Source organism: Trachurus japonicus, chromosome 1 (assembly GCF_045865225.1).
Source record: "Trachurus japonicus isolate A0001 chromosome 1, Traja_1.0".
NCBI lineage: Eukaryota > Metazoa > Chordata > Actinopteri > Carangiformes > Carangidae > Trachurus > Trachurus japonicus.
In genome coordinates this window covers 40,359,379-40,387,350 of record NC_140907.1, presented here as the reverse complement: position 1 = coordinate 40,387,350, position 27,972 = coordinate 40,359,379, and the positions used below count along the sequence as shown (strand labels likewise).

At 42.6% G+C, this 27,972-nt stretch overlaps 1 protein-coding gene and 1 long non-coding RNA gene across 3 annotated transcripts in view; both read right to left on the bottom strand.

The window, feature by feature from the left end:
- Positions 1-27,972, bottom strand: part of LOC146992621 (spectrin beta chain, non-erythrocytic 1-like) — an 81,962-nt gene that overhangs the window by 16,153 nt on the left and 37,837 nt on the right. For both annotated transcript variants that reach the window (XM_085787710.1, XM_085787720.1), the window contains 19 exons: positions 27,886-27,972; positions 26,608-26,910; positions 25,481-25,634; positions 23,913-24,283; positions 21,991-22,239; positions 20,173-20,423; positions 19,109-19,246; positions 17,927-18,152; positions 16,959-17,150; positions 13,979-14,317; positions 11,713-11,915; positions 10,082-10,172; positions 9,259-9,405; positions 8,563-8,826; positions 6,917-7,141; positions 6,004-6,093; positions 4,876-5,154; positions 3,312-3,442; positions 1,771-1,975 (listed from right to left, as the gene is read on the bottom strand). The exon at positions 27,886-27,972 is cut by the window's right edge and continues 72 nt beyond it. In XM_085787710.1, coding sequence (XP_085643836.1) covers positions 1,771-1,975; positions 3,312-3,442; positions 4,876-5,154; positions 6,004-6,093; positions 6,917-7,141; positions 8,563-8,826; positions 9,259-9,405; positions 10,082-10,172; positions 11,713-11,915; positions 13,979-14,317; positions 16,959-17,150; positions 17,927-18,152; positions 19,109-19,246; positions 20,173-20,423; positions 21,991-22,239; positions 23,913-24,283; positions 25,481-25,634; positions 26,608-26,910; positions 27,886-27,972 — 3,945 coding nt within the window. The remainder of the gene's footprint in view (positions 1-1,770; positions 1,976-3,311; positions 3,443-4,875; positions 5,155-6,003; positions 6,094-6,916; positions 7,142-8,562; positions 8,827-9,258; positions 9,406-10,081; positions 10,173-11,712; positions 11,916-13,978; positions 14,318-16,958; positions 17,151-17,926; positions 18,153-19,108; positions 19,247-20,172; positions 20,424-21,990; positions 22,240-23,912; positions 24,284-25,480; positions 25,635-26,607; positions 26,911-27,885) is intronic.
- LOC146992622 (uncharacterized) lies at positions 16,584-16,772 on the bottom strand. The gene is made up of 2 exons (XR_015036656.1): positions 16,710-16,772; positions 16,584-16,646 (listed from the first exon to the last, which is right to left on the bottom strand). It is a non-coding gene; the product is annotated as an uncharacterized LOC146992622 (long non-coding RNA).

Here is a 27,972-nt window from a genome sequence, read left to right as displayed (position 1 = left end):
GAGCAAGTTTTTCTTTCTTATAACAAGCACTAAAAACTTGCTTTCACTGGCAGATTTTTCTACTTATTTCAAGTGAAAATCTGCTTGAAACAAGTGAAAATGATCTGAAAAGAAGTTAATTTTTAGGTGATGAGTCTTATTTTAAGTGGAAAGAGATTAGTTTTGACTAGAAATGAGACATTTTGACAAGAAATAAGACAAATATTCTTGGGAAGATGTAGAGTTTTTGCAGTGCAGGAGTTAGTCTGAGCCGTGTCATGTCAGGTGTCGTTGTAAAGCTCTCTCTCTCCTGAACAATGATGTCATTTCCTTTTCTTTGTATCCGCAACAAATCCTAAAAGTACGATTGACAATAACAATCTAACCGGGAGATTTTATTTTATTTTACTACATTTTGGCCCAATCCCAATTCACCCCCTTTAGCCCTTCCCCTTAATGTTGCGAGTTCATGTGAGGGGTCGTGGTGTCCCAATTCTACTTCTGGTCCAGAGCTCGGGCTAAGAGGAAGGGCTACATAGCCCTAGAAATCAAGATTATCTGGGAGCTCACTTAAAACAAAGGGGTACAACGGATTTCCCATAATATGCCTCGTTCAAGAGCAAGATGACGGAACAGAAGGAGTTGTATAAAAAACTAATGTGGCATTATTGATTTTAGAGTTACGACACTCTTGTTTTTTTCCTCTAGATATTAGTAGTAGCCTAGTAACGTCCGTTTTCTTCTTAAAAGTGCAAGTGGTTATCACACCGTAACAATATTAACTTAACAAAATAAATTTCAATGAAGAATGATCGGTTCATTGTAAATCGTTGATTTATTTATGTAAATGTGGTGATATCTGTAAATACGTAGCCCGAGGCAGCGCTGCTCTTCTGTCCAGCAATACGCACCTGAAGCTTCACTTTTCATTCAAACAAACTAATGTGACTGCCACAGTTGTTAGATTTCATCAATGAGATAATCTCCTAAAAAGAGTTTAACCAGCAGATCTCCTAACAGGCGATATCTGGATAAACTGACCACAGACTGGGGATTTAACAGTGACTTTCTCGCATGAAAAATTATTAAAACTTTTAGCAGCTTCTGAACGGTGATAGGGATGCTAATTTGTTAGCCCGTCTATGAGATTTTACATTATACGTTAGCATTAAGCTAGCGGACATTATGCTAAGTTGTGATACTGGCTGTGTTTGTTTTGAACGTTGTTTCAAACTATGTGGGTTTGATTGAACATCTTTGATGATTAAATACATATTGCCGCTTAATATGTTTTATGTATGCCATTTTTACAGTAGGCTAATGATTAGCCGCTAATCTTCATGATGACGTAACGGCAGTTGAGTGGCGTCTCGTTTTAGAGGGAAATTCATGTAAAACCACTGATGCACGTTGCCTTCAGGGACAGTTTTTCATCAACAGTCTCTGTATTTCCCTCTAAAACAACTCTGTGTGGTAACGTTGTGTTATTATCTCATAGCGTGGTGAATGTGCAGCTCACAACTTGTCCACCAGAGTGTTGTGGAGTTGTTGGATTGTGTATTTGATGAGTTTGATGAGGGAAACCAAGAAATCCCATAATGAGCCTCTGTAGCGTAGCTCTGAGCAGCTCACGGCTCTGCTCCACCGTTCTAAAAACAGCTTGCACCGACAATTAAAGGTAACGAACCTACTGCTATGACTATAGGGATTATGGCAATGGGCCAATTTGACTAAATGTTGAACTATCCCTTTAATACTGGGAGTGTAAATGATCAATAATCAATAACGTACGGTGACGTGCTCGTAGTCCTGTCCCAGCTCGTGCGACCCGGCCACCACTTCCCGCTCGGCGATCCACTGCTCCAGGTCGTCGACCTCGCGGTTCAGCTGGAAGAGGCGGAGCCTCTCGTCCAGTTTGCCCCGTCGCTCCTCTGATAGGTCCTTCAGGCCGGCGTACAGCTTGTCCACCTGGGACTGACGCATGCTGATGCGCTCGCTAAACACACACACACAGACACATTTATGAATTAAGACCATTTCATAACAAGACATGGAAGTTGACTTTTTAAAAGGGATAGTTCACCCAGAATTCAAATTTCCGTCCGTGCAGCACTGCATGTCCATATGACGGTTGAGAACGGAGCTCACTTTTCTCCGTCCAAAAAGACACACCAAAAAACATCCAGATACCTCCATGCTGCTCGTCTGTAATGTCCCTCTTGTATTGAAGCCCCAACATGAGAAATTATCCCGAAAAAAATTAAATAAGTCTATATTTTGTAGGGATGCACCGAAAATTCAGCCACCGAAAATTTTCGGCCGAAAATGACCCAAAAGTGCATTTTCAGCCGGTGGTGCGGCGCCGTCTTATAATGTTACAGAAAACCTTTCTCCTCGTTTTCCTACACGAGAGAACGTGTTCTTCTCATCACCAAACGAGGCTGCTCTCTCTCTAACAGCTGGTTTTTAAATACCATGAATGGAAAGCAGGAGAAACGTCAAGATCTGGATGTTTCTTCTGCTTTCCATTCATGTTGCTGTTATTTCAAGCAAAAAAGAAAAAGATGCGATTAATTGCGATTAATCACGATTAACTCAGTAAATTTTGAGATTAATCGCGATCAAAATTTTAATCGTTTGACAGCCCTAGTTAGTACACAACATAGCCATAAATGCTATGGTTCTAATAATTGACATAATCATTTATTTCGGTGTTTCGGCTTTGGGTTTTCGGTTTTCGGCCTTGGTTTCCTCTTTTTCGGTTTTCGGGTTCGGCCAAGAATTTTCATTTCGGTGCATCCCTAATATTTTGTATATATTTTTATATTTTTTTGTGTGTGTGGTCTTGTGTTGTCATCTGCTGCTGGTAACATTGTAATTTCCTGCAAAGGATTAATAAAGTATCTTTAAATTTAAAAAAAATGTTTTAATTAAATTCAATTTTTAAATTTTTTTAATTAAATTAAATTAAAAAAAAAATTGTATTTAAATTTTAATTAAATTCAATTTTTTGCTTTTTAATTTTAAATGTATTTAAAAAAAGTTTTAAATTAAATTAAAAAAAAATTTTTTTACATTTTTTTAAATTTTAAATTTTTTTTTTTTTTTTAATATTTGTTTTTTGGTGTGTCTTTTTGTTATGAAGAAAAGTGAGCTCCGTTCTCAACCGTTATATGGACATGCAGTGCTACGCAGGACTCTTCTCCCAGCCCTTAGTCCACATGAGGGGGAGGAGATAATAATGAGTTATGAAATTTCAATTTTGGGTGAACTATCCCTTTAAGAGGATTTCCTAACAGGACTATAAATGAGAGTTGCCCCCTTGGTTTTACCTCTCGGGGTGCCCGTCGGCCACCAGCCCCCTGCTGGTCTTGGACAGCAGGTGCACGGCCTCGGCGTAGTCCTCCACCGACTGCTCCACGATCTGGTGCTTCTTCAGCATCGTCACGGCGCTCAGCTCGTCCTAGACACATTAACACCATCATCATCATCTTCATCACCTTCTTCATCATCACCATCATCATCATCATCATCATCATCATCATCATCATCATCATCATCGGACTCTATTAAAACTGTTTTACACTGCAAAAACTCAAAATCTTACCAAGAATATTTGTCTTATTTCTAGTCAAAACAAATCTCATTCTACTTAAAATAAGACTCATCACATTAAAAGCAGCTTGTTTTTAGACACTTTTTACTTCTTTCAAGCAAATTTTCCACTTGAAATAAGTAGAAAAATCTGATAGTGGAGCAAGTTTTTCTTTCTTATTACAAGCACAAAAAAACTTGCTTTCACTGGCAGATTTTTCTACTTATTTCAAGTGAAAATTAGTTTGAAACAAGTGAAAATGATCTAAAAACAAGTTGATTTTTAGGTGATGAGTCTTATTTTAAGTGGAAAGAGATTAGTTTTGACTAGAAATGAGACATTTTGACAAGAAATAAGACAAATTCATGGAAAGATTTTGAGTCTTTTTGCCAAAGTCTGTTTTTTCCCGTTTAAATTTTGGGGAATTCTGTTTTTTTTTTTTTTTACCTTTTCCTCTTATTTTCCAACCAAAAACACCGTTTTTTTTAATGTTAAAGACTAAAATGTTCACAAATTAAATAGAAATTACATTACATTTATTGAGGTAACAAACAAACAAGACTTTCCCTCCAGACCTTCAGAACGAATACTGCATGATGCAACGTAACACTGCACTGTAAGGATTTCAACTACCAATTAAATGTTAATGCTGGGCTTTAAACTGTTTCCAGTTAAATAAATATATAAGATTATAAAAATGCCATCCAGATTTGTCCTGTTCAACATGAAAACAGCATTTCAGTCAAATTATGTCAAATTACGCGTTGAACAAGATTCCATTTAAATTGGCCAATTCTGAGGCGGTCTGTGGTTTTATCTGTGAGACACTGCAGAAGAGACTTTATACATACAGTAAGATATTATTTTTTCCAAGAACCACAATTGATAAATAGCCTATAGGCTCTAAATTTCAATGAATAACTAATTGTTCTTAGCTTTTCACTGCAAAAACTCAAAATCTTTCCAAGAATATTTGTCTTATTTCTTGTCAAAATGTCTCATTTCTAGTCAAAACTAATTTCTTTCCACTTAAAATGAGACTCATCACCTAAAAATGAACTTGTTTATAGATCATTTTCACTTGTTTCAAACTAATTCTCACTTGAAATAAGTAGAAAAATCTTTCTACTCCACTCCACTATCAGATTTTTCTACTTATTCCAAGTGAAAATCTGCTTGAAAGAAGTAAAAAGTGTCTAAAAACAAGCTGCTTTTTATGTGATTTTACGTATAATGAGATTAGTTTTGACTAGAAATGAGACAAATATTTTTCTCATCTCCTCATCGTCATGGCGACCCACCTTGGCCTTCTCCTCTGACATCATGTACAGCTCCTGCTCGCTCATCCAGGCCTCGGCCTCGGCGGCGTCGAAGTAGTACTGCTGGGCCTTGTGCGCCTCCTCCAGTCGCCCGTGGCGACGCTCCGCCTCCTCCAGCAGCTGGCTCCACAGCCGCTGCAGGTCGTCCAGCCGCTGGCGAATCACGTCGCTGTTAGGAGACTCGTCCTGCAGGAGGCTGCGGCTGCGCTCCAGGATGTCGTCGATACGAGGCTGGTGGCCCCGGATCTCCTTCTGCAGCGTCTGAAGACCAGAACCAGGGTTATAGTTCACTACAACTACGGGCGTATTCACACCAGGCTCGTTTGGTCCGCTTGAAACTGACTTTTCCTCTGGTGCGGACCTTTTGGGGAGGTGTGAATACAAACCAGCGGACTCATGGTGCGGATCAAACCAGTGGACCGAGACCACCTCTGCAGCTGGGACTCGGTTCACTTGTTTGGTCCGCACCAGAGTCCCAAACGAACCCTGGTGTGATTCCCGTCCGGTGTGAACGCAAACCGAACCTTTCCCGAACCAAATGCAAAATATAAGCGCCTTTTTGGATTCAACAGGCTTCCGCTGTTGCAACAATGAGCCGTGGGTCAACATGGAGCACAGATAGACACGCTGCCTCCTTGAATCTGGTCAGTGGAAAACATTTATCAGATGCTGGAGAGGACGCACCCGTCGCCGTTAACGATGCACATTCTTAATATTTAACTAATAACAGAAGTTCATTATCCGATTAATAACCATTAACTGATAGGAAATAAATATGACAAGGCTTAAAGCCGATCGGCAACGCGGTCATCCATCCTGGGAGATTTATTTTTTTAGTGCACCCTCCTTCAGACTCACATGCACATTCACGGGGACAGCTGCATAACGGGCACATAGCCTCCTGTTGGCTACGTATGACTGAAGGCAACGTTCTGTTACCAGTTCCTCTAAAATAAAAACTAAACTAAATAAAAACTAGTCAGTTCCTCTAAAATAAAAACTAAACTAAATAAAAACTAGTCAGTTCATCTAAAATAAAAACTAAATAGAAATAAAAACTAATGAACATTATAAAACTATAACAGACCAGACCAGACCGGTTCCTCTCACCTGGTTCTTCTTGATGAGCAGCTGCACCGTCTGCAGGTTGTGTCCGTGGTCGGTGGACGTTGCCACGGCGCTCCTCTCCTGGACCCACAGCTAAAACACACACACACACAAATTATTTTATTTAATTATTTATTTGATTAGGACGTTGCACATTAATCAACATGTCAGCCAGAGCATCAATGTAAATAGTTAGCATAGATGCTAATTCACATCCGTTGTCCTAAGGCAAGTCATAACATACAATCAATATACCAGTACACACATAGATAAAACACAGTTTTACACAAAAAATAGGTCCCAATTCACATTAAAGGGATAGTTCACCCAAAATTCAAATTTCCCTCATGATCTCCTCCCCCTCATGTGGACTAAGGGCTGGGAGAAGTTTCAGAGTCCTCCGTGGCTTCTCTGAGTTACAGGGGGTCTCGGCGTAGCAGTGCATGTCCATATGACGGTTGCAAATGGATACCAACTGTCTTCGTAACAAAAAGACACACCAAAAAACATCCAGATACCTCCATGCTGCTCGTCTGTAATGTCCGTCTTGTATTGAAGCCCCGAAATGCAAAATTGTTCCGCCGGTCACAGGAAAAACATTTTTTCGGAACAATTTCTCATGTCGGGGCTTCAAGAGGGACATTACAGACGAGCACTATGGAGGTATTTGGATGTTTTTTGGTGTGTCTTTTTGGATGAAGAAAAGTGGTATCCATTCACAACCATTATATGGACAAATACTGCTGCGTAGATAATGAGTGAAATTGAATTTTGGGTGAACTATCCCTTTAAGAGTCCATATAGAAAAATAGAAGGACCAACAGTCATGTATGAGAGCAGGTCTGGCTGCTACTAGCCGCTGTCTGAGGGTCTTTTTGAAAGGTGGTGTAAGTGTCAGAGTGTCTAAGTGACTTACGATCTCGTCCTCCACGTCGCGGTTGAACTGGTGGACTTCCCGCGACGCCACCAGGAAGTTGCGGCGGCGGCGCAGCGGGTCCAGCAGCTCCTGGAACTTGTTCTCCACCAGCTGTCTGCGTCCGTCCACCTCGTCCGTGTCCTTCACCTCCGGTCCCAGAGCTTTCACCTGGCTCTGCAGCTCCACCACTTCTCTCTGACGCACCTCCACCTGCTTCTCCAGCATCTGGGGGGCAAGGGGGGTAAGGGGCAATGCTCAGGTTCAGGTGTTTACATGTCTTAAAGCCCCAGTGTGCAACTTATTTGGCTTTTTATTAGCAAAAATCAAATATGTCTTTCATAAATATGAGTATATATATGTATTCCACCTAGTGTCATATGCATTAAGACCTATTAAGATGCACTAATACTAATTACTTCTAATACAGTATAAGCATTTTCTGAGCACTTAACTTGTTTGCACTCAAGTTAGATGCAAAACTGTCATTGCACAAAGTACTGGACTGTACTGGGTTCCGTGGGATCAAAGGTCGCCGCACGGCAGCCAAAACAACATGTTTTACAGAATGGCGGGAAACTATAATTTCTTTAATGAACACTTTAAGCTAGGATACTGAAATTCGAGTTTGTGTATCAGGAGCTAAGGCCCATCAACTGCGCAGAGTTTCAGACCCGTGCGACCTTCAGAAGTGTCAAAGGTCACTGTGTGTGGCGCCTTTAAAGGTGTACAGAAAAGAAAATTGAATTTGAGCCCACTCTGGGTCATAAAATTAGTGTAATAACTCATCTATCAGACGATGTAGGCCAAACTTTGTGCAAAATTCTATTTTTGAGTAAATCCGGGATGAAAGTGTGTATTTTAGTGTAGTTTTTTTTTTTCGTATTGGATAATGCAGGCGCACGGATTATACGTCAGCCTGTACACGAGTCACTAGCCACTGATATTGGATCCGTAATCCGTCATTCAAACGCCTGAGACACGCACACACACACGGAGCTCGGGCTCGCCCCAAACTTTGAATATCCCGCCCGCTCGATAACGACCAATCAAATTCATTTTCCTTACTCGGGTAAACTCGTGTTGCAGCTCGTGACAACTCGGCGCGACAAACGGGACAAACGGCCATTTCTGTACACCTTTAAGCCTGTGAGGCCTTTGTCGTGTCTTTTTTTGAATAATTCACTAACACTTTGAGCTAGGAGGCTGAAATTCGAGTTTGTGCATCAGGAGCTAAGGCCCATCAACTGTGATGAGTTTCAGACCCGTGCGACCTTCAGAAGTGTCAAAGGTCACTGTGTGTGGCGCCTTTAAAGGACAATTTCAACCTTTAGCTACAGTTTCCTATCGTTTCAGGTCTAAAAGAATGATTCTGGAGATTTTCGGTTTAATTGCTCCTGTTTTGCGGTAGCCGTGTCTGTCCCCTCATCGCTATAGGAGCGATGAACGGGAGCAGATTGCATTTCCGCTGTTGTGGCTATTTATACCTGCTGCTTCTTGAGCAGGATGTTGACCGAGGTCAGGTCTAGTAGAGGTTGTGTAGTAGAGGTTGTGTAGAGGTTGTGTAGTTGTTACCTGCTGCTTCTTCAGCAGGATGTTGACCGAGGTCAGGTCTAGTAGAGGTTGTGTAGAGGTTGTGTAGTTGTTACCTGCTGCTTCTTGAGCAGGATGTTGACAGACGTCAGGTCCTTGCCGTAGTCGTCAGACTGAATCTGTCCCTCCAGGCCGACCAGCCACTTGTCCAGCTCGGTGCAGCTCTGGGTGAAGAGCTCGGCCTTGTTGGCGTCGAACAGACACTGGGCCTTGGTCTGGGTGGTGGACTCTAGCTCCTCCCACATGGAGCGCAGCGCCGAGAGCTTCTCCTTCACCTCCTCCTCCGTCTCAGGCTTCTCCGACACCAGCAGCAGGCCGTCCTGAGGGAGGTCAGAGGTCAGAGGTCACCACTAGGGCTGGGACGATATGCTTTTCTCCCAATTCGATTCTTCTACCATTTTTTGGATGGCGATTCGATTTAAATTGTGATTCTACGATATTGCCGATTCTCTCTATGATTTTTAGTCTTTAGCATTTTTAACATTTATCTGCACACAAATACTGTAGGAGCCTATAAATTAACATACTCCATTATAAAGTGAACTGAAACCCTTTTCAAAACCTGGACTCTCTGGATGTAAAAAAGGCGAACAAATGCACATTGCACAATATTTAAAAAAATTCAAAAAAGGGCGTTTAAAAAAAAAATCGATTTTTGAAAAAGAAATCGATTTAAAAACCGTCAAAAAAGATATCGCGATATTTATATGAGTTCTTTAGGTCAACCAGCCGGTCGGTCCCTCCCCCCGTACCTTCTGTATCTTGTCCAGCCACTCCTTGTTGGACTGCAGCTCGGCCATGAAGGCCTGGTGCTTCAGCCACTTGCTGTGCAGGTTTCTGGCCTCGTCGTAGGTCATGTCCTGAGCCGTCAGCATCTTCTCGTTGATCCACAGGGACAGCTGCACAATGACAACACAACAACACAACAACAACAGCTTAGTCCTCAACAAAAACTATCACAGCTTCTATCTTGCCACAAAGAAATGGCTCCTTAGTCATCAGAGTTTCCAACACTGGATGGAGCTGTCAGGCTCTCTGCCCGACTCATTAGGCTGCTTCTCTTTGTCGTTAGCACTTCTTGTCTCTGTTATTCATCTGATATCCACAGATACATCTGTCACATCACCATAGCTGGTAACTTTTTATTTTTGTAACTGAGAATTACCATCGTTGGTATTACATCTGCCACTGTTGCAACTCTTATGTTTTATCTTTATTATTACTTTATTTATTATGATCAATACTATGAATAATCTTGCTGCTATGAGCACTTTGCACTTTGCCTACCTCATACATGTTGTTGTCTAAGTGTTGTCCATTGTCTAACTGTGTCTGTTTATGCCTCATCTTTGTATAGTAGCTTGTATTCTGTGTATTTTATTACTTTTATGTTATGTGTAGGGACTACAGATGGAAATTAGCTGGGAGCTAAATCTGGTGCAACCATCTTTTCATTTTTTCCCCTTTAAATGATTAATGTAATTGCACTCTGTCCCTTATTAAACTAATAAACTAAACTAAGCTAAACTAAACTAATCCACTCAGGAGAAGGATCTAGGTGGCGGTCTCACCCACCTCCTGACAGTCCTGCAGGAACTTCTGCAGGTCTCTGTTGTCCTTCAGCCTCATCAGCAGCTCCACAGCAGCTTCACGGTTCTTCTTGTGTCTGGAACAGAGAGACCATCTTAGAGTGTTGTAGACGTGGACTCATGATGTAAACAATCAGCTTTAGAAACCAACATCAACATCAACTTTTATGGACCCCGGTTAAAAAAATGTTTGCGTCCAACATGAAACCGCAAAATCCGCCTCAAACAATGTCATGTGCATTCCAAAGCAGTAGGTGGCGATGTCACTCCTAACAGGAAGGCCATTGTAGCCAATCACAAGGCTGGAAAAATTCATACCGGAGAAACAACAATGGCTATGCTAAATGCTAAATGATAAATAGCACCAGTAACAGCAACTCCGTCAGCTGGTCACATCTCCACAAGTCTCCATGGATACAACTCACTGTTTACCGTCGCACAGTGTGACGTCGAACAATGTCATCAAGAAATTGCGGTTTTCCTCGGTTTTCCTGTCCACACATGAAGCTGAAACCGGACTTTTCTAAAAAGTTCACCTGGACTCCGGTTACTAGTGATGTCCAGATGAAGCCTCATGAAGCATTCGAAGCTTTCCATCAAATTGGTTCATCAAGGGCAAAGCTTCTTGGGGCTTCAGTTGCTCTACTAGGCCATCTACTGGCCAAAAAGAATTAAACAGGAAAAAATATTACAATGAAATAGTAGTCTGTAGTGTAGCTATATATATATTTAGTTATATATTTGAACTTTTTACTGGTTTAAATAGGCGATTTGTGTCCATAAAGAGTCATAAGGGAAAGTGGGAATGAGAGTGAGGACAATAAGCTTGTGTGACCAATGTTGTTCAGGCCATAGACTGTCTATAAAAAGAGTTTCAGGCCCTGAGTGGGACTCGAACACGGATCTCCCGCACCGCAGGCAACGATGCTAATCGTTTCGCTAACCGTAATATGTTATTTCTTGTCTTTACTGGTACCTCATGAGTCGTGACGGTCGTGACTGTGACTATACCCGTGGATCTCCGTTACACTTCTGTTAACGTGGGTTGTGGGGCAGTGAATGTGCTTGTTGAACTTATGGAATAATTTTTATTCAGAATATAGAGAATACTCTTGAAACACGTGTTGCAATCGATGCAGAAACACCACAAGATGCAGGGGAACCTCCACTGCGTTTCACTCTGCCTCCTATTTCGAATAGCGCACCACCAAATCACCAAATCACGAACCGCTTCCTGGACCAGTAGGCGGAGCAACGGGCCAGCGAGGCTTCGGACGTCATCTCACACGTCATCGATACACGCTTCGATACGCGCTTCACAAAATACTTCCTGGATTACTCGACGCGCGCTTCGAAGCCTTGGCACGGCAAGACACATCACTACCGGTTACAAAAAACTCTGGTTTCAGGAGCCCATGACTGTGGTTACGTGTGGATGAAAGAACAAACTGTGAAGAGAAACACACGGTTTCAAAAATACCCGCGTTCCTCAGACTCCTTCTGTCCAACCGGTCCAGACCAGACCCTGGTTGTGTTCTCCAGTGATCTGGCCCGGTGTTTACCTGTCGTGGATGGAGATCAGACCAGATAGATAGAAAGAGCACCCCCCCTCCCTACCTGTCGTCGATGGAGGCGACTCTCTCCTGGATGCGCTCTGCGTTGATGTTTCCGTCGCTGGCGAGCCGTCTGCCAGCCTCCACCACGCTGTTGATCTTGTCCTCGTTGGCGTCCATGGTGGTCATGAAGTCCTCCTGCTTCTTGATGGCGGCCTCGGCCCCCTCCAGGGTGGTGGGCATCTCTGTGTGGGCCAGGACGTACTCCTGTTGGGGTCAACAGTCATTTATTAGTAGTAGTAGTAGTAGTAGTAGTAGTAGTATGTTTTTATTATTCATACTGTTTTTTTTAAATGTATTACTGCACTATGTTGTGGCTAGCGACATGTCGATGTCTTGGATGCTGTTTTTTGTCTTGTGTTTGTAATGCTTGCTGCAAATCCAATGTCCCTCGGGATATAAATAAAACTGAACTGAACTGAACTGAAATATTTTTGGCATACAAACACTTTTTTTTTTGCTTGGTGTTGCTTGGTGTCCCGGAGGAACAGCTGGTAGGCGTGGGACTGGGGGTCTAGGGGTCTAGGGGTCTAGGGGTCTAGGGCTCTAGGGCTGGTAGGCGTGGGACTGGGGGTCTAGGGGTCTAGGGGTCTAGGGGTCTAGGGCTCTAGGGCTCTAGGGGTCTTGTAGTCTAAGGGTCTGGTGGTCTGGTAGTCTAGGGCTCTAGGGGTCTAAGGCTCCAGGGCTCTAGGGCTCTAGGGCTCCAGGGCTCTAGGGCTCTAGGGCTCTAGGGGTCTTGTACCTGGTTGTTGAGGAAGGCCTCGGCCTGCTTGGTGTCTGGGGGTCTAGGGGTCTAGGGGTCTAGGGCTTTAGGGGTCTAGGGCTCTAGGGGACTGGTACCTGGTTGTTGAGGAAGGCCTCGGCCTGCTTAGTGTCCCGGAGGAACAGCTGGTAGTCTAAGGGTCTAGGGCTCTAGGGGTCTAGGGCACTAGGGGTCTAGGGCTCTAGGGCTCTAGGGATCTAGGGGACTGGTACCTGGTTGTTGAGGAAGGCCTCGGCCTGCTTGGTGTCCCGGAGGAACAGCTGGTAGTCTAAGGGTCTGGTGGTTTAGGGGTCTAGGGGTCTAGGGCTCTAGGGCTCTAGGGGTCTAGGGCTCTAGGGGACTGGTACCTGGTTGTTGAGGAAGGCCTCGGCCTGCTTGGTGTCCCGGAGGAACAGCTGGTAGTCTAAGGGTCTGGTGGTTTAGGGGTCTAGGGCTCTAGGGCTCTAGGGGTCTAGGGGTCTAGGGGTCTAGGGCTCTAGGGGACTGGTACCTGGTTGTTGAGGAAGGCCTCGGCCTGCTTGGTGTCCCGGAGGAACAGCTGGTAGTCTAAGGGTCTGGTGGTTTAGGGGTCTAGGGCTCTAGGGCTCTAGGGCTCTAGGGGTCTAGGGGACTGGTACCTGGTTGTTGAGGAAGGCCTCGGCCTGCTTGGTGTCCCGGAGGAACAGCTGGTAGTCTAAGGGTCTGATGGTCTGGTGGTCTAGGGCTCTAGGGGTCTAGGGCTCTAGGGCTCTAGGGGACTGGTACCTGGTTGTTGAGGAAGGCCTCGGCCTGCTTGGTGTCCCGGAGGAACAGCTGGTAGTCTAAGGGTCTAGGGGTCTAGGAGTCTAGGGGTCTAGGGGTCTAGGGCTCTAGGGGTCTAGAGATCTAGGGCTCTAGGGGTCTAGGGCTCTAGGGCTCTAGGGCTCTAGGGGACTGGTACCTGGTTGTTGAGGAAGGCCTCGGCCTGCTTGGTGTCCCGGAGGAACAGCTGGTAGTCTAAGGGTCTGGTGGTTTAGGGGTCTAGGGCTCTAGGGCTCTAGGGGTCTAGGGGACTGGTACCTGGTTGTTGAGGAAGGCCTCGGCCTGCTTGGTGTCCCGGAGGAACAGCTGGTAGTCTAAGGGTCTGATGGTCTGGTGGTCTAGGGCTCTAGGGGTCTAGGGCTCTAGGGCTCTAGGGGACTGGTACCTGGTTGTTGAGGAAGGCCTCGGCCTGCTTGGTGTCCCGGAGGAACAGCTGGTAGTCTAAGGGTCTAGGGGTCTAGGAGTCTAGGGGTCTAGGGGTCTAGGGCTCTAGGGGTCTAGAGATCTAGGGCTCTAGGGGTCTAGGGCTCTAGGGCTCTAGGGCTCTAGGGGACTGGTACCTGGTTGTTGAGGAAGGCCTCGGCCTGCTTGGTGTCCCGGAGGAACAGCTGGTAGTCTAAGGGTCTAGGGGTCTAGGGGTCTAGGGCTCTAGGGGTCTAGAGATCTAGGGCTCTAGGGGTCTAGGGGTCTAGGGCTCTAGGGGTCTAGGGGTCTAGGGGACTGGTACCTGGTTGTTGAGGAAGGCCTCGGCCTGCTTGGTGTCCCGGAGGAACAGCTGGTAGGCGTGGGACTGGGACAGCAGGTTCTGCCGGTTCTCCCACATCTTGTGCAGCTCGTTCCAGCCGGTGTCGAGCGCCTGCAGCCGTTGCCGTAGGAACATGTGCTGCGCGTCCTCCTGGCCCCGCGTCACCATCTCCCCCATGTCCCTCATCTTCTGGTAGTCCTCCTCGTAGTTGCGCACCTCGTTCTTGATGCCCTCGTGCTGCGCCATCAGCTTCTCGGCCTCGGCCAGCGTGTTGGGCATGTCCTCCGAGGCGATGGCCGTCTGCGTGCGCGACAGCCACGACTGGAGCAGACAGAGAGACAGAGAGAGAAAGACGCCTTTATTGTCACTGCATTAAAGGATCATTTCCGTTTTTTTTACAACCTGGACCTTATTTCTACCATAAAATACGATCATTTACTTAGCTTTATGTCACATTTTCACGTTACTATATCACCGTTGTGACTAGGGATGTCCCGATCACATTTTTTTGCCCCCGAGTCCGAGTCCGAGTCATTTGATTTTGAGTATCTGCCGATACCGAGTCCCGATCCGATACTTTGGCAATGCAGTAAAGTTTTTAATGTAGATCAACTGTATCATCCCACTATTTTTCTGTTCTTTGTGCTCTACTAGGGATGTAACAATATCACAATCTCACAGTAATACTCTACCTCAATAACAAGCCCATGACATTTATTGCAGTATTGTAAGACATGCCATGATATCAAACTCTCAATGTATATTAGCACAGTAGCTCCACAGTATAATATTAATGCCGTTATCCATAAGTCAACAACAAGAACATTTGGTCAAAAATAAAATAGCTTATCATGTCTTTCTCAATCACCAGCCTCTCTCCCCTGCCCCCCCCCTCCCTCACCTCGCTCCTTCTCCCTCCCTCCCTCACTCCGCTCCTTCTCCCTCCCTCCCTCACTCCGCTCCTTCTCCCTCCCTCACTCACTCCGCTCCTTCTCCCTCCCTCACTCACTCCGCTCCTTCTCCCTCCCTCCCTCCCTCCCTCACCCAGCTCACCTTGTTCCTTCTCCCTCTCTAACTTTAAATAAATACCTGGTTCTGTATCTGCCATCACGCAACACAACGGTAGTTTTTTATTCAACAGTATGAGAAGTTTAACAATGTCCGCGACATCTGCGCGGTCGGTCCGTGTGTCGGTCTCACGTGCGTTACGTCTGACTCGCTCTCAGTAGAAGCTGCAGTGGCTGTTGTTGCTGCAGGTGTGTGTAGCGCTCAAACATCAACAACAAGCTGCTTGGAAGTCAGCAGTGAAACAACGCAGCCACACACACACAAACAAACAGTGAGCTGACACGGTGACACGATCGTCTCTCACACTCTCGCAAGCGCCGTCATTTCATATCGTTACTTGTCCGCGACGACGCAGCCACACACACACACCGTGGAGCTGTGCCACAGACCATGCACAAAACACAAGCACGCTGCACCGAATGCGCGTCGCTTTGGGTAATGAGCGCACATGACGAACGTCTACAGTAAAAGTAATACATCTGAACGCCCCCCATGCGGCCCGTCTTCGCTTTAGACAGATAGGAAAACCCTGACATGTAGATATGTAATATATCCGATTCCTGATCGGGATGTAACGTCCGATTCCGATCGAGTCTGAAACCACGTGATCGACCCCGATTTCCGATCACGTGATCGGATCGGGACATCCCTAGTTGTGACTACTCTGATGTTTATGAAGTCTATAAAACGAATTGTTGAACAAACATTTTAGATTAGCAGGGCTAACCGTTAGCTGTTAGCCGTTAGCAGTGTCAATAAACAATAACTCGATAAACGGCCCATGAAAAAAATATTTTCTCCAGCGGATATCCTAGTTCCAACATGACTGAGCTAACTGGAGTAGTTTCATGTCGTGTCCCACAACGGGAGGGTTTTAACAGCTGATGTCCTGCTGTTAGCTTAGCTGCTGCTGTTAGCTGTCAGCAGCAGCAAAGCTAACAACTACGATAACCATGACTAATTACAAAAACGTGCACACAGAAATAGTAATGTTTGTTCAATAATTCGTTTTATAGACTTAACAAACATCAGATTTAGTCAAAACGGTTTTGGCAGCCTGGAGCCCCCACATTTGGTACCTACACCGGTGGCTAACGCTACCAGTTAGCCGCTAACGCTACCAGTTAGCCGCTCGCTAGAACTGGTGGCTAACGCTACCAGTTAGCCGCTAACGCTACCAGTTAGCCGCTAACGCTACCAGTTAGCCGCTCGCTAAAATGCTACTAAAACCCACTTCTGTTGTGGTGTGACGCAATGGATCATGGGAAAATAAAGTGGTGGATAGGGGTAGAGCACTGGAAAAGAGAGTAAGGACACCTCCATTGACTCCCGTGGTAAGGGTTTAAGGGTTTAAGGGTTTAAGGGTTTTGCGCCCCTAGTGGCAGGATATGGGTATTGCAAAAGCGCCCAGAAAACCCATTCACTCCAATGTATGTGTGTTGCCCACTTGCTGGTAAATTGATGAAAACGGCCGTGTTTTTGTTTTTAGGTGTCTTGGTCATATCAGATTATACTTAGAATTTGTTTATTACAAAATGTAGATTGAAACATTCATGTAGAAAACTGTTTTTCTTTTACTCTCCTATGTGTTAATGTTTATCTGTAAAGGATCCTCAATGATGCTATTAACGTGGGTGATCTATACATGTCCTTAAATTATTGAAAACACCACACTGCTCATTCACCAACAATGCAGAGATGTCAGTTCTTTAGCAAAACCCATATTCCTCCACCAGGAGGCGCTGCCATTGGACCAATGCTGTCACTACTCTCTGTTACAGAGCTCTAGATAGGGGTATGTGGAGCAATGATGAATGTACTGTGTGTGTTTGTTGAGAGTCTGGATGGCTTTGGGGAACAAAACTGTGTTGGTGCTGTTAGAGTGTTTCCGGACCTGGAAGTCGTCGAGCTCTCGGAGGAACTGCTGCAGCTTTCTGGCCTCGCCCAGCGACTCCTCGCGGTTCTTCAGCGTGTCCTTCATCTCCTCCCAGACGGCGGTGATCTCGGCCAGCCGGCCGGTGATGGCCGTGGCCTGGTCGGGGTGCTGCTCGGCCAGCCGCGCCGCCTCGCCACGCAGGTCGCCCAGCTGCAAAGAGTTCAAAGTTTACTTAACCACAAGTTGGTCACAATCACACAATCATTAGTAGGCTGTACACTAGGGCTGGGACGATACGCTTTTCTCCCGATTCCATTCTTCTACGATTTTTTGGATGGCGATTCGATTTAAATTGTGATTCTACGATATTGCCGATTCTCTCTATGATTTTTAGTCTTTAGCATTTTTAACATTTATCTGCACACAAATACTGTAGGAGCCTATAAATTAACATACTCCATTATAAAGTGAACTTAAACCCTTTTCAAAACCTGGACTCTCTGGATGTAAAAAAGGCCAACAAATGCACATTGCACAATATTTAAAAATACACAGTTCCATTGTTCACTATAATATAATTTTTTCCAGCCCTTCAAAGTGCAGGAAAAACACAGTTTTTATTTGGACCTAACCAACTCACGTATCCCTCCGTCCAGGGTTAGCCCCCGCCGATCAGCAGTTGGTTAGGTCCAAATAAAAACTTTTTTTCAGGTAAAACCTCTTTTAGGCCGTGAAAATAGGCCGTTTCTTTGGGTCTGTTCACAACACTGTATGTTGTAAATCTCTGGGCAGGGCTATTATGGGCTGGCGTTGCTAACGGGAGGAGTGCAGAGAGTCTTCTACTGCAATTAAAGTACTTAGGGGCTATTTGTAGATCATACAACCTCACTTTAAAAAAATGATACTATCCCTTTAAGACGAACGTGTGTTTGGATCGAGTTGAAAGCCGAACTAAAATCAATAAAAAGCAGCCTGGTGTTAAGTACCTTGTCCTCGATGGCGGCGAGGTCTCGCTCCATCCCCGTCAGCTTCCTCTGCAGCGCCATGACGCCCGTCAGGTCGTTGCCCAGCTCCTGGGTCGACTCGATCACCTTGGTCTTCTCCTTGATCCACGACTTGGTCTCGTTGCAGTCCAGGTGGTAGTTCTGCACGCCCAGCGCCGAGTTCAGGGACTCCTTCTTCTGGTCCACCAGGTCCCGGAACTGGCTCCACCTGGTGGCCGGGCAGAGAGACGCAGTCAGAAAACCACTGGTGGAGTCTATGTGATACTCAAGTCTACTCAGTATACCCACTGAAAATGCATAAATATTTCAGTATACCCAGTACAACAAAACTGAATTTAAAAGATTTTTTTTTAACAGTTTCTTCTCAATTTTTCTGTTCTACTTTTTACTATTTTTTTGAAGAAATTTTACCTCTTTTGTATTATTGTTTGCCCCCCTTTTTTTTTAGGAATTTTACCACATTTTTCAAATTTTTTGAAAATTTTTCAAATTTTTCAAATTTTTTGAAAAATGTTACCACTTTTCCTAGAATTTCTTTGAGAAATGTTACCAGTTTCTTATAAAATGTATTTTTTTTAAAACTTTTTTGTTCATTTTTTTTTGGGAGAATTTTTACCACTATTTTCTAAAAATGTTTCAACTTTTTTAGAGAAATTGTACCACTTTTTTTTTTTTTTTTTGAAAAATGTTACCACTTTTTCTAGAATGAGTAATTTTACCAGTTTCTTCTCAATTAAAAAAAAACAAACTTTTTACTATTTACTATATACTATTTTTTTTAGTCAATGTATGTTGAAATTAGGGCCAACGGTGTGAATTTTTGGAAATATTGTAGAGAAATTTCTGGAGAAAAAGTGGTATAATTTTTTTCTAGAAAAAAGTGGTAAGTGGTAAAAATTCTCAAAAAAAGTGGTAAAATTTCTAGAAAAAGTTGGGGACCCCCTTGAACTCTCTCCGGACCCCACGTTGAGAACCACCGTCTTAGTCGGCTTGTATTAGTCGGACTAACGTGTTTCCATGGACGCCAGTCGTCCAGTTACAGTCGGGTTAAAGGTTAATTCATTAGTTTTTTCAGCGTCATGTGAACGTGTGAGTTTAGAGTGAAGGAGTGACGGGACGGGCCAGATGTCTCGTGTCTTTGTGTCTCTGTGTCTGGTGTCCTACCTGTTGTTGAGTTTGTCCTGCTGCGTCTTGATGTCCTTCTCGCTGGGATGGCCGTTGTGGATCAGCTGCCTGGCGATCTGGTTCACCACGGCAACGCGTGACGCCTGGCTGTTCATCTCCGGCTCCAGACTCTCAAACCTGCAACACACAGAGAGAGAGTCCTCGTTAGAATAAGTAATGTCTGCATATTTTATATTATTCTCTTATATTCCCATATATGACATATATAAAACCAACATAGACCCTTAGAATAATAAACTAAGTGTGTTATTGTGAATCTACCAACTCACTGTTTATAAGTTCCTGTGCATTAACATTCTCAGATATTGTGTTCTTAAAAACAATGGAAATCATAGTTCAGCAGCCTTCTGGTTTCTATTCTTCAGTTATTTAGATTAAGAAAAGGAAACTACTGTATAATTTAAGAGGGTTAATGGTTGTAAGAACTAATGTAAAATACAAATGTGTTTCAGTTTTGGGAGTTAAACTATGGAAGAAGCTCAGTGATGAGTTAGTTATGTAGTTCTCTGTTGAGTTTGAAGAAAACTTTAAAATGTAAAATACTGAATAATAATAAGTAGAGTAATGATTCTTTTGGTCTTATTATTTAGTAATAATCTGATTTTATAGAGTGTATATAGACAAATTATAAGCCCTGCACTGCAAAACTCTAAATCTTACCAAGAATATTTGTCTTATTTCTAGTCAAAACAAATCTCATTCTACTTAGAATAAGACTCATCACATTAAAAGCAGCTTGTTTTTAGACACTTTTTACTTCTTTCAAGCAGATTTTCACTTGAAATAAGTAGAAAAATCTGATAGTGGAGCAAGTTTTTCTTTCTTATTACAAACACAAACATTTTTTCTACTTATTTCAAGTGAAAATTAGTTTGAAACAAGTGAAAATGACCTAAAAACAAGTTCATATTTAGGTGATGAGTCTTATTTTAAGTAGAAAGAGATTAGTTTTGACTAGAAATGAGACATTTTGACCAGAAATGAGACGAATATTCTATATATATATAGTTTTTGCCGTGCAGCGGTGTGTTGTGTTCTCCTACCGGTGCTGCACCACCTCCAGGTCCTCCAGCTTCTCGGGGATCTCCATGCTGTTGAGCCACTGCTCCTTCTCGTCGATCCAGACCTCGCAGGCGTCGGCCTCGCTGAACATCTTGTAGAGCGCCAGCGCGTCCTGCAGCGCCTGCTTCCTCAGCTTGGTGAGCTCCGACACCTCCTTGTAGCGCTCCTCGATGCCGGCCAGGCGGCCACGCACCTCCTCCGACTGGGCCGTGTCCTCGGGAAGAGACGCCGCCTGGAAGGAAACATTATTCATTAATGCAGGTCATTGTATGGAGGTGATTATTGTTTTTACTTTCTGCTGTAGAACAGATGTGTTACTATTGTTTTGTCTAAATCCATAACGTCCTGTACTGGGCTGTAAAGTATAACCCCCCCCCCCGCCCGTTAAGCCGGGTTTCCACCGAATCAACGGTCGTAGGTTCACGTCATGATAACTTCTGTATTTTGGCTATTCAAAATTCCACAGTCCATACTGCCCTATAACGCAAGAAGGGGGTAACTCATTTTTTGTCAAAAATGAGATTTTGTCATTTTTGGGACATTACAGGTCTGCTACATCATGTGGATAAATATCTTGACTCAACGTTTTATTTGGGATATATTTATATTTGTGGGTGTTTTTCACAGTAATTCCTAAAAACTGCAGTGAAACAACCAGAGAACACAGTAACTAGAGTTACCCCTTTCTCTCTGTGTGTAGATGTTCAACTCGCTCAACTGTACAACAGGCTGCTACCATTTATGAACCAATAGGAGTTAGTTTCCTCTTTCTTGCGTTGTATGACCAGCTTAGATTTAGCCTCAATGCACAAACAGACAGAGGTAACTCTGAAATAAGGGTCAAATGTTAAGTTTGAGTTAAATATTTTTACTGTCAGAACAAGAACCAGTACCAATTTCTCCATCTAAGTTACCTCTATACAAACTGAAGGAGCTCGGAGAAGCTCAGTCATCTAATTCAGCAGCTGACTGGTTTTAAAGGGGAATTCTGGGCAAATTCACTTCAGGCTGTATTTTCCTATCATTTTAGGTCTAAAAGAAGGAATCTGAAGATTTTCAGTTTAATGTCTCCTGTTTTGCGGTAGTTGTGTCTGTCCCCGCGTCGCCACGGCAGCGATGAATGGGAGCGGATTGAAGTTCTGCTGCTTAGGCTGTTTCCATCCCTCAAAGCCACAGACAGCGTCAGATGGAGACTCAAACATGCACCCAGAAGTTTATTTACTTCAACAAGCCGACATGTTTGTAAAACTAGATCTAATTCAAAGTCTGGCGGAGTCGAGACCCAAGTTGACGCTCGGTGTGTTCAGGTGCAGTGGGAAGCTCCCGTTGGTGTCATAAACACAGGAATATCAACTCTGCACTTACTTCAAGTGTACATTTTTTTCCACAGACAGGGTCAGATGCCGACTCAAACATGCGCCGAGAAGTTTTTTTTACTTGAAGCAAGTAAAGAGTTGATATTCCTGTGTTTATGACACAAACGGGAGCTTTTCCCACTGCACCTGAACACACCGAGCGTCAACTTGGGTCTCGCGCGAAACTCTGGGAGACTGAAAATCTTCAGATTCCTTCTTTTAGACCTAAAATGTTAGGAACATACAGCCCCCAGTTGAATTTGACCGGAATTGTCCTTAATGGATCAATGGGTTTGTTGTGTATTTTAGTTTCTGTTCTTATCAAACAGAAAAACAATAATCTGCACTAATCGACTCGTTAATAACAGAGAGTCTGTTGCTAAGGGAACAGCTGCGGCCTCGGTAACGGTGATGTCATGGCGATGCAGCGTCTTGGCGTCCTACCTGCTCGTGCAGCGAGTCGATGACGGGCCGGTAGCTGGCCACCTCGGCGGCGGCGTCCTTGTGCTTCCTGACCAGCGCCGTGGTGGAGAACTCGTCGTGTCCCGTCTCTCCGCTGGACACGATGCGCAGCGCGTCCAGCAGCCACGCGTCCACGTCGTCCGCGTCCGTCTGGAACTGGTGCAGCGCCAGAGCTGCTTCCAGACGCCGCTTCCTCTCCGCCGCCAGGCGCTCCAACGCCGCCCACTGGGCCTAAAGGAACAATACACAGCTTTTAGTTAAAAGATTTGGAGCATTTCTGCATCTGTCAATTTGGAATTGTATTCATTTTTTTCCTTTTTCATTATGTAAACTGTTTAATTAATTCAGTATCTTTCATTTTTCTATGTTAATTTGTCTTTCTTTTTTTCTTTCACTGCAAAAACTCAAAATCTTTCCAAGAATATTTGTCTTATTTCTTGTCAAAATGTCTCATTTCTAGTCTAAACTGATCTCTTTCCACTTAAAATAAGACTCATCACCTAAAAATTAACTTGTTTTTAGATCATTTTCACTTGTTTCAAACTAATTTTCACTTCAAATAAGTAGAAAAATTTTTGTGCTTGTAATAAGAAAGAAAAACTTGCTCCACTATCAGATTTTTCTACTTATTTCAAGTGAAAATCTGCTTGAAAGAAGTAAAAAGTGTCTAAATTTTAAGTAGAATGAGATTTGTTTTGACTAGAAATGAGACATTTTGACAACAAATGAGACAAATATTCTTGGTAAGATTTTGAGTTTTTGCAGTGCAGGGCTTGTATTTGTCTGTATACACTCTATAGGATTAGATAACCTAGAATATCAACAGTACAAAATAATGAGACCAAAAGAATCATTACTGTTATTAGTTATAATTATTCATTCTTTTACATTTACTTAACTTGCTCCACTGTCAGATTTTTCTACTTATTTCAAGTGAAAATCTGCTTGAAAGAAGTAAAAAGTGTCTAAAAACAAGCTGCTTTTAATGTGATGAGTCTGATTTTAAGTAGAATGAGATTTGTTTTGACTAGAATTTTTTTTTTTTCTAGAAATAAGACAAATATTCTTGGTAAGATTTTGAGTTTTTGCAGTGTGTGTGTGTTTGACTTCAGGACTAGTTTATACAGTAGCTACACTGCAAAACTCAAAATCTTTCCAAGAATATTTGTCTTATTTCTTGTCAAAATGTCTCATTTCTAGTCAAAACTAATCTCTTTCCACTTAAAATAAGACTCATCACCTAAAAATTAACTTGTTTTTAGATCATTTTCACTTGAAATAAGTAGAAAAAATGTTGTGTTTGTAATAAGAAAGAAAAACTTGCTCCACTATCAGATTTTTCTACTTATTGCAAGTAAAAAATCAGCTTGAAAGAAGTAAAAAGTGTCTAAAAACAAGCTGCTTTTTATGTGATTTTACGTATAATGACATTAGTTTTGACTAGAAATTAGGGATGTGCACGGGTACCCGAGTAGGCAATCTGTTATCCGGTTATGAATTTATTATCCGGTTAACCTAGGATTAAAAAAACGCCACATTAGAGCAACAGTCTAGTGTCGGATCAAACTACATCATCATGTCGTGGTTCGGCTTTTTGTCGTGTTAAACAGTTTCAGATCAAACAACGTGATTTTCTGCTGTGTTAAGGCGTTTTTGGATCGAGCCTCGGACTTTCAAACCTTTTACAATAATCTCCACTATCAGATTTTTCTCCTTATTTCAAGTAAAAAAAATGCTTGAAAGAAGTAAAAAGTGTCTAAAAACAAGCTACTTTTTACGTATTTTACATATTTTACATAGAATGAGATGAGTCTTGACTAGAAATAAGACAAATATTATTGGTAAGAGTTTGAGTTTTTGCAGTGTACTTGACGTGAATCGGTCCTCGGTACTTTCATCCCTACCTGCAGGTCGTCGATGCGCTCCTGGATCTTGGCGGCTGCGAAGTGTCCGTTGTGGACCATGGCGTTGCCCTCGGCGATGGTGAGCTGCAGGTGGGCGGCGCGGCCGCTCATCTCGTCCTCCAGGGAGCGCTGCTGGCCGAGCAGCCGCAGCGCCCCGGTCAGGTCCTTGCCCGTCTCCGGGGACGACAGGATGTGCTCCTTCTCCCGGATCCACCCCTCCTCCTCCGCCATCTCCCAGAAGAACCTCCACAGGCGGCGGCTCTCCTCCAGCCGGGCTCGCCGCTCCGCCGCCAGCTGGCTCAGCTCCTGGTAGCAGAACTCCAGGTGGGACACGCGGTCCTGGATCACCGCCGGGTCGCACGGCTTGTAGCCTGGAGGAGGGAGAGGCAAGGAGACAAGGAGACAAGGAGACAAGGAGACAAGGAGACAAGGAGACAAGGAGACAAGGAGACAAGGAGCGTCACCGGAAGAGTCAGACTTTTCTTTTCTTTTTTTGAAAATTCTCTTTTTCATGGTTCGCATGTTCATCCACATAACTAACCACTTTTTCCTCTCATTTTTTTGTTGTTGAAATTTTTACCACTTTTTCTAGAATTTTTTTGAAAACTTTTTTTTGAGAAATTTTTTACCACTTTTCGAGAATTTTTTAACTTTGAGAGATTTTACCACGTTTTTTCTAGAAAATTTGTAACTTCTTTTTTAGAATTCTTACCACTTTTTTTCTAGAATTTAAAAATGGTTTACCACTTGTTTGTGTTTAAATGTTTTAGGAGAAATCTGACCATTTTCCCCCAGAAATTTCTCCACAATATTTCCAAAAATTCACGCCATTGGCTCTAATTTGAACGTACATTGACTAAAAAAGTAACATTCTTCTCTTTACATGATGAGTTTTCATGGTTCACATGTTCATCCACATCACAACCCACCAACTCATCCACTCATCTGTAAACTAACTGAATCACACAGCAAAAACACCACGACTACAGATAAATGACTGCTCCTCCCTCAACAATACAAAGATGAAGTTTATAAAATACTGAATTAGGAACTGAACTCCCTAGAAGCCTGGGTGCACATTTGTGATACTGAAAAACACAGATAGAAAAGGGTCGGCGTAGGGTTGCAAAATTCCGGGAATTTTCAAAGTTGTAAACTTTCCATGGGAATTAACAGGAATATATGGGAATTAACAGGAATATATGGGAATTAACGGGAATATATGGGAATAAACAGGAATAAATCCAAAATGTACAAAATTGAAGGATGGCCCTTAACAGGGAACTTAATTATAGTTGGGGGAAAAATATTGTAGCATAATCTTGGCTAAAACAACCAGATTCACCGCAAGTACACTTAAATATCTACATATTAGCTACAGTCCTCACTCCAATTTCCAGTTAACTTGCATAAATTCACAATTATTCCCATAAATTTCCATAATTCCCATGGAAAGTTTCCAATTTGGAATATTTCCAAAATTCCCCAGCTTAACTTCCCATGGAAAGTTTCTGGAAATTTACCAGAAATTTTCCACCCCTTTGTAACCCTGAAGGCGGTGGACTGACCGTTGTCGTTGACGGAGTACTTGTTGGCGTTGGTGGTGACGGCCTTGACGCGGTCGGCCTGGATGGAGATGTCGGCCTCCACCAGCGCGTGTTTCTGCAGCAGGTCCTCCACTCCCAGAAGGTGCTTCCCGTAGTCCTGGGACAGCAGCAGCATCTGGAAAAACACATGGGACAGATGACGGTTACACCGGCACCGGAAAAACCAGACGGACAGACCCAGGTGGTTACATCGGCACCACTGGCTTTAACCCACTGAAACCAGAGGAGTCGCTGAGCTTTCCTCCTCTCAGAGCCACTTTTACACAATGAAAATGGCCGAGAGCTCCTCGTGTTCATCTAAACAAAACTGTGTTTCCCACTCTTCATCAAAACACCCTCATACTGATAACTGTCAGGTATTACTATTTATTTTTTCTAGAATTTTTTCAAAACTTTTTTATTTTTAGAAATTTATACCACTTTTTCTTCTTTTTTTTTTAAAGAATTTTTTTTACCACTTTTTCTAGAATTTTTAAACTTTTGTGAAAATTTTACCATTTTTTACTTTTTTTTTAGACATTTTTACCAGTTTTTCAAAACTTTTTTTTTTTTACCACTTTTCGAGAATTTTTTTTACCACTTTTTAAAACTTTTTTTTAAAAGACATTTTTACCACTTTTTCTTCTTTTTTTAAAGAATTTTTTTGTGAAATTTTTTAACTTTTGTGAAATTTTTACCACTTTTTTCTAGAATTGTTTTTGAGAAATTTTACCACTTTTTTTCTAGAAAATTTTGAACTTCTTTTTTAGAAGTCTTAGCGCTCTAGAATAAAAAAATTAATAAATTTGGAGAATTTTTACCACTTGTTCTAGAAATATTTACATGTTTTAGGAGAAATCTTACCATTTTCCCCCAGAAATTACTCTAAAATATTTCCACAAATTCACGCCATTGGCCCTAATTTGAACGTACATTGACTAAAAAAGTAACGTTGTTCAGTCTCAGAACAAATGTTTGTGTATTTCTGGGGTTTTGTCTAATTTGTGTCAGTTTAGGGTCCTAGATGTAAAACAGTTAGAGAACCACTGCGTTAGAGACCGTGGGGTTGCACTGACTGACGGCGTGCCCCTGGTGGTCGCCGTGGTTACCTTCATCTCGTCCATCCAGTCCATGATGTGGAGCATCTCCTGGAAGACCCTCTGCAGGCCGAGGTTCATCTCCAGCCGCAGCCTTCGCGCCTTCAGCAGCTCCAGCAGGTATTCCCACAGCCGGATCACGTTGTCCTTCCGGGCCGTGACGCGCTTGATGTCGTGGTAACGCTCCGCCTCCAGCTCCCTCGCCACGGAGACCACGGCCTGGACGCGCTCCTCGTACGCCGCGATGTCCGTCTCGATGGCCTCGTGCTTCTTGGTCGCCGCCTCCACGGCCTGAAGGTCGAAGCCAAAGTTGTCCTGTAGAGAGGCGGATTCACAAAACATCCTTAAGAAAAAAAATCTAATTATGAATTTACTTTTTTCTTTTTTTTAAAGACATTTTTACCACTATTTCTTGAAATTTTACCACTTTTTTCTAGAATTTTTAAAGTTTTGAAATTTTTTGACCACTTTTTCTTATTATTTATTTTTTGACCACTTTTTCTTATTATTTATTTTTTGACCACTTTTTCTAGAATAAAAAAAAAATTTTGACCACTTTTCCTATTATGTATTTTTTACTTTTTTCTTTTTAGAAATTTTTACCACTTTTTCTTGAAATTTTACCACTTTTTTCTAGAATTTTTAATCTTTTGAACATTTTTTTTTTACCACTTTTTCTTATTTTTTTGAAATTTTTACCACTTTTTCTTGAAATTTTAAACTTTTGAAACTTTTTTACCACTTTTTCTTATTATTTATTTTTTCTACTTTCTACTTTTTCTAGAATTTAAAAAAAAAAACTTTGAGAAATTTTACCACTTTTCAAAAATTTCTAAACTTTGAGAAATTTTGACCACTTTTCCTATTATGTATTTTATACTTTTTAGAAATTTTTACCACTTTTTCTTGAAATTTTACCACTTTTTTCTAGAATTTTTAAACTTTTGAAAAAAATTTTTTTACCACTTTTTCTTATTACTTTTTTTTTAACCACTTTTTCTAGAATTTAAAAAAAAAACTTTGCGAAATTTTACCACTTTTCAACAATTTCTAAACTTTGAGAAATTTTGACCACTTTTCCTATGATGTATTTTCTACTTTTTAGAAATTCTTACCACTTTTTCTTGAAATTTTACCACTTTTTTCTAGAATTTTTAAACTTTTGAAAAAAATATTTTACCACTTTTTCTTATTACTTTTTTTTTTAAACCACTTTTTCTAGAATTTTTTAAAAAAAACTTTGAGTAATTTTGACCACTTTTCCTATTACGTATTTTCTACTTTTCTCACCTGGGACACGAGCCGCTGGTTCTCGCTGAGCCAGGTCTCCCTCATGGCGGCCTTGCGGTCGAAGCGCCGCGCCAGCTGCTCCAGCTT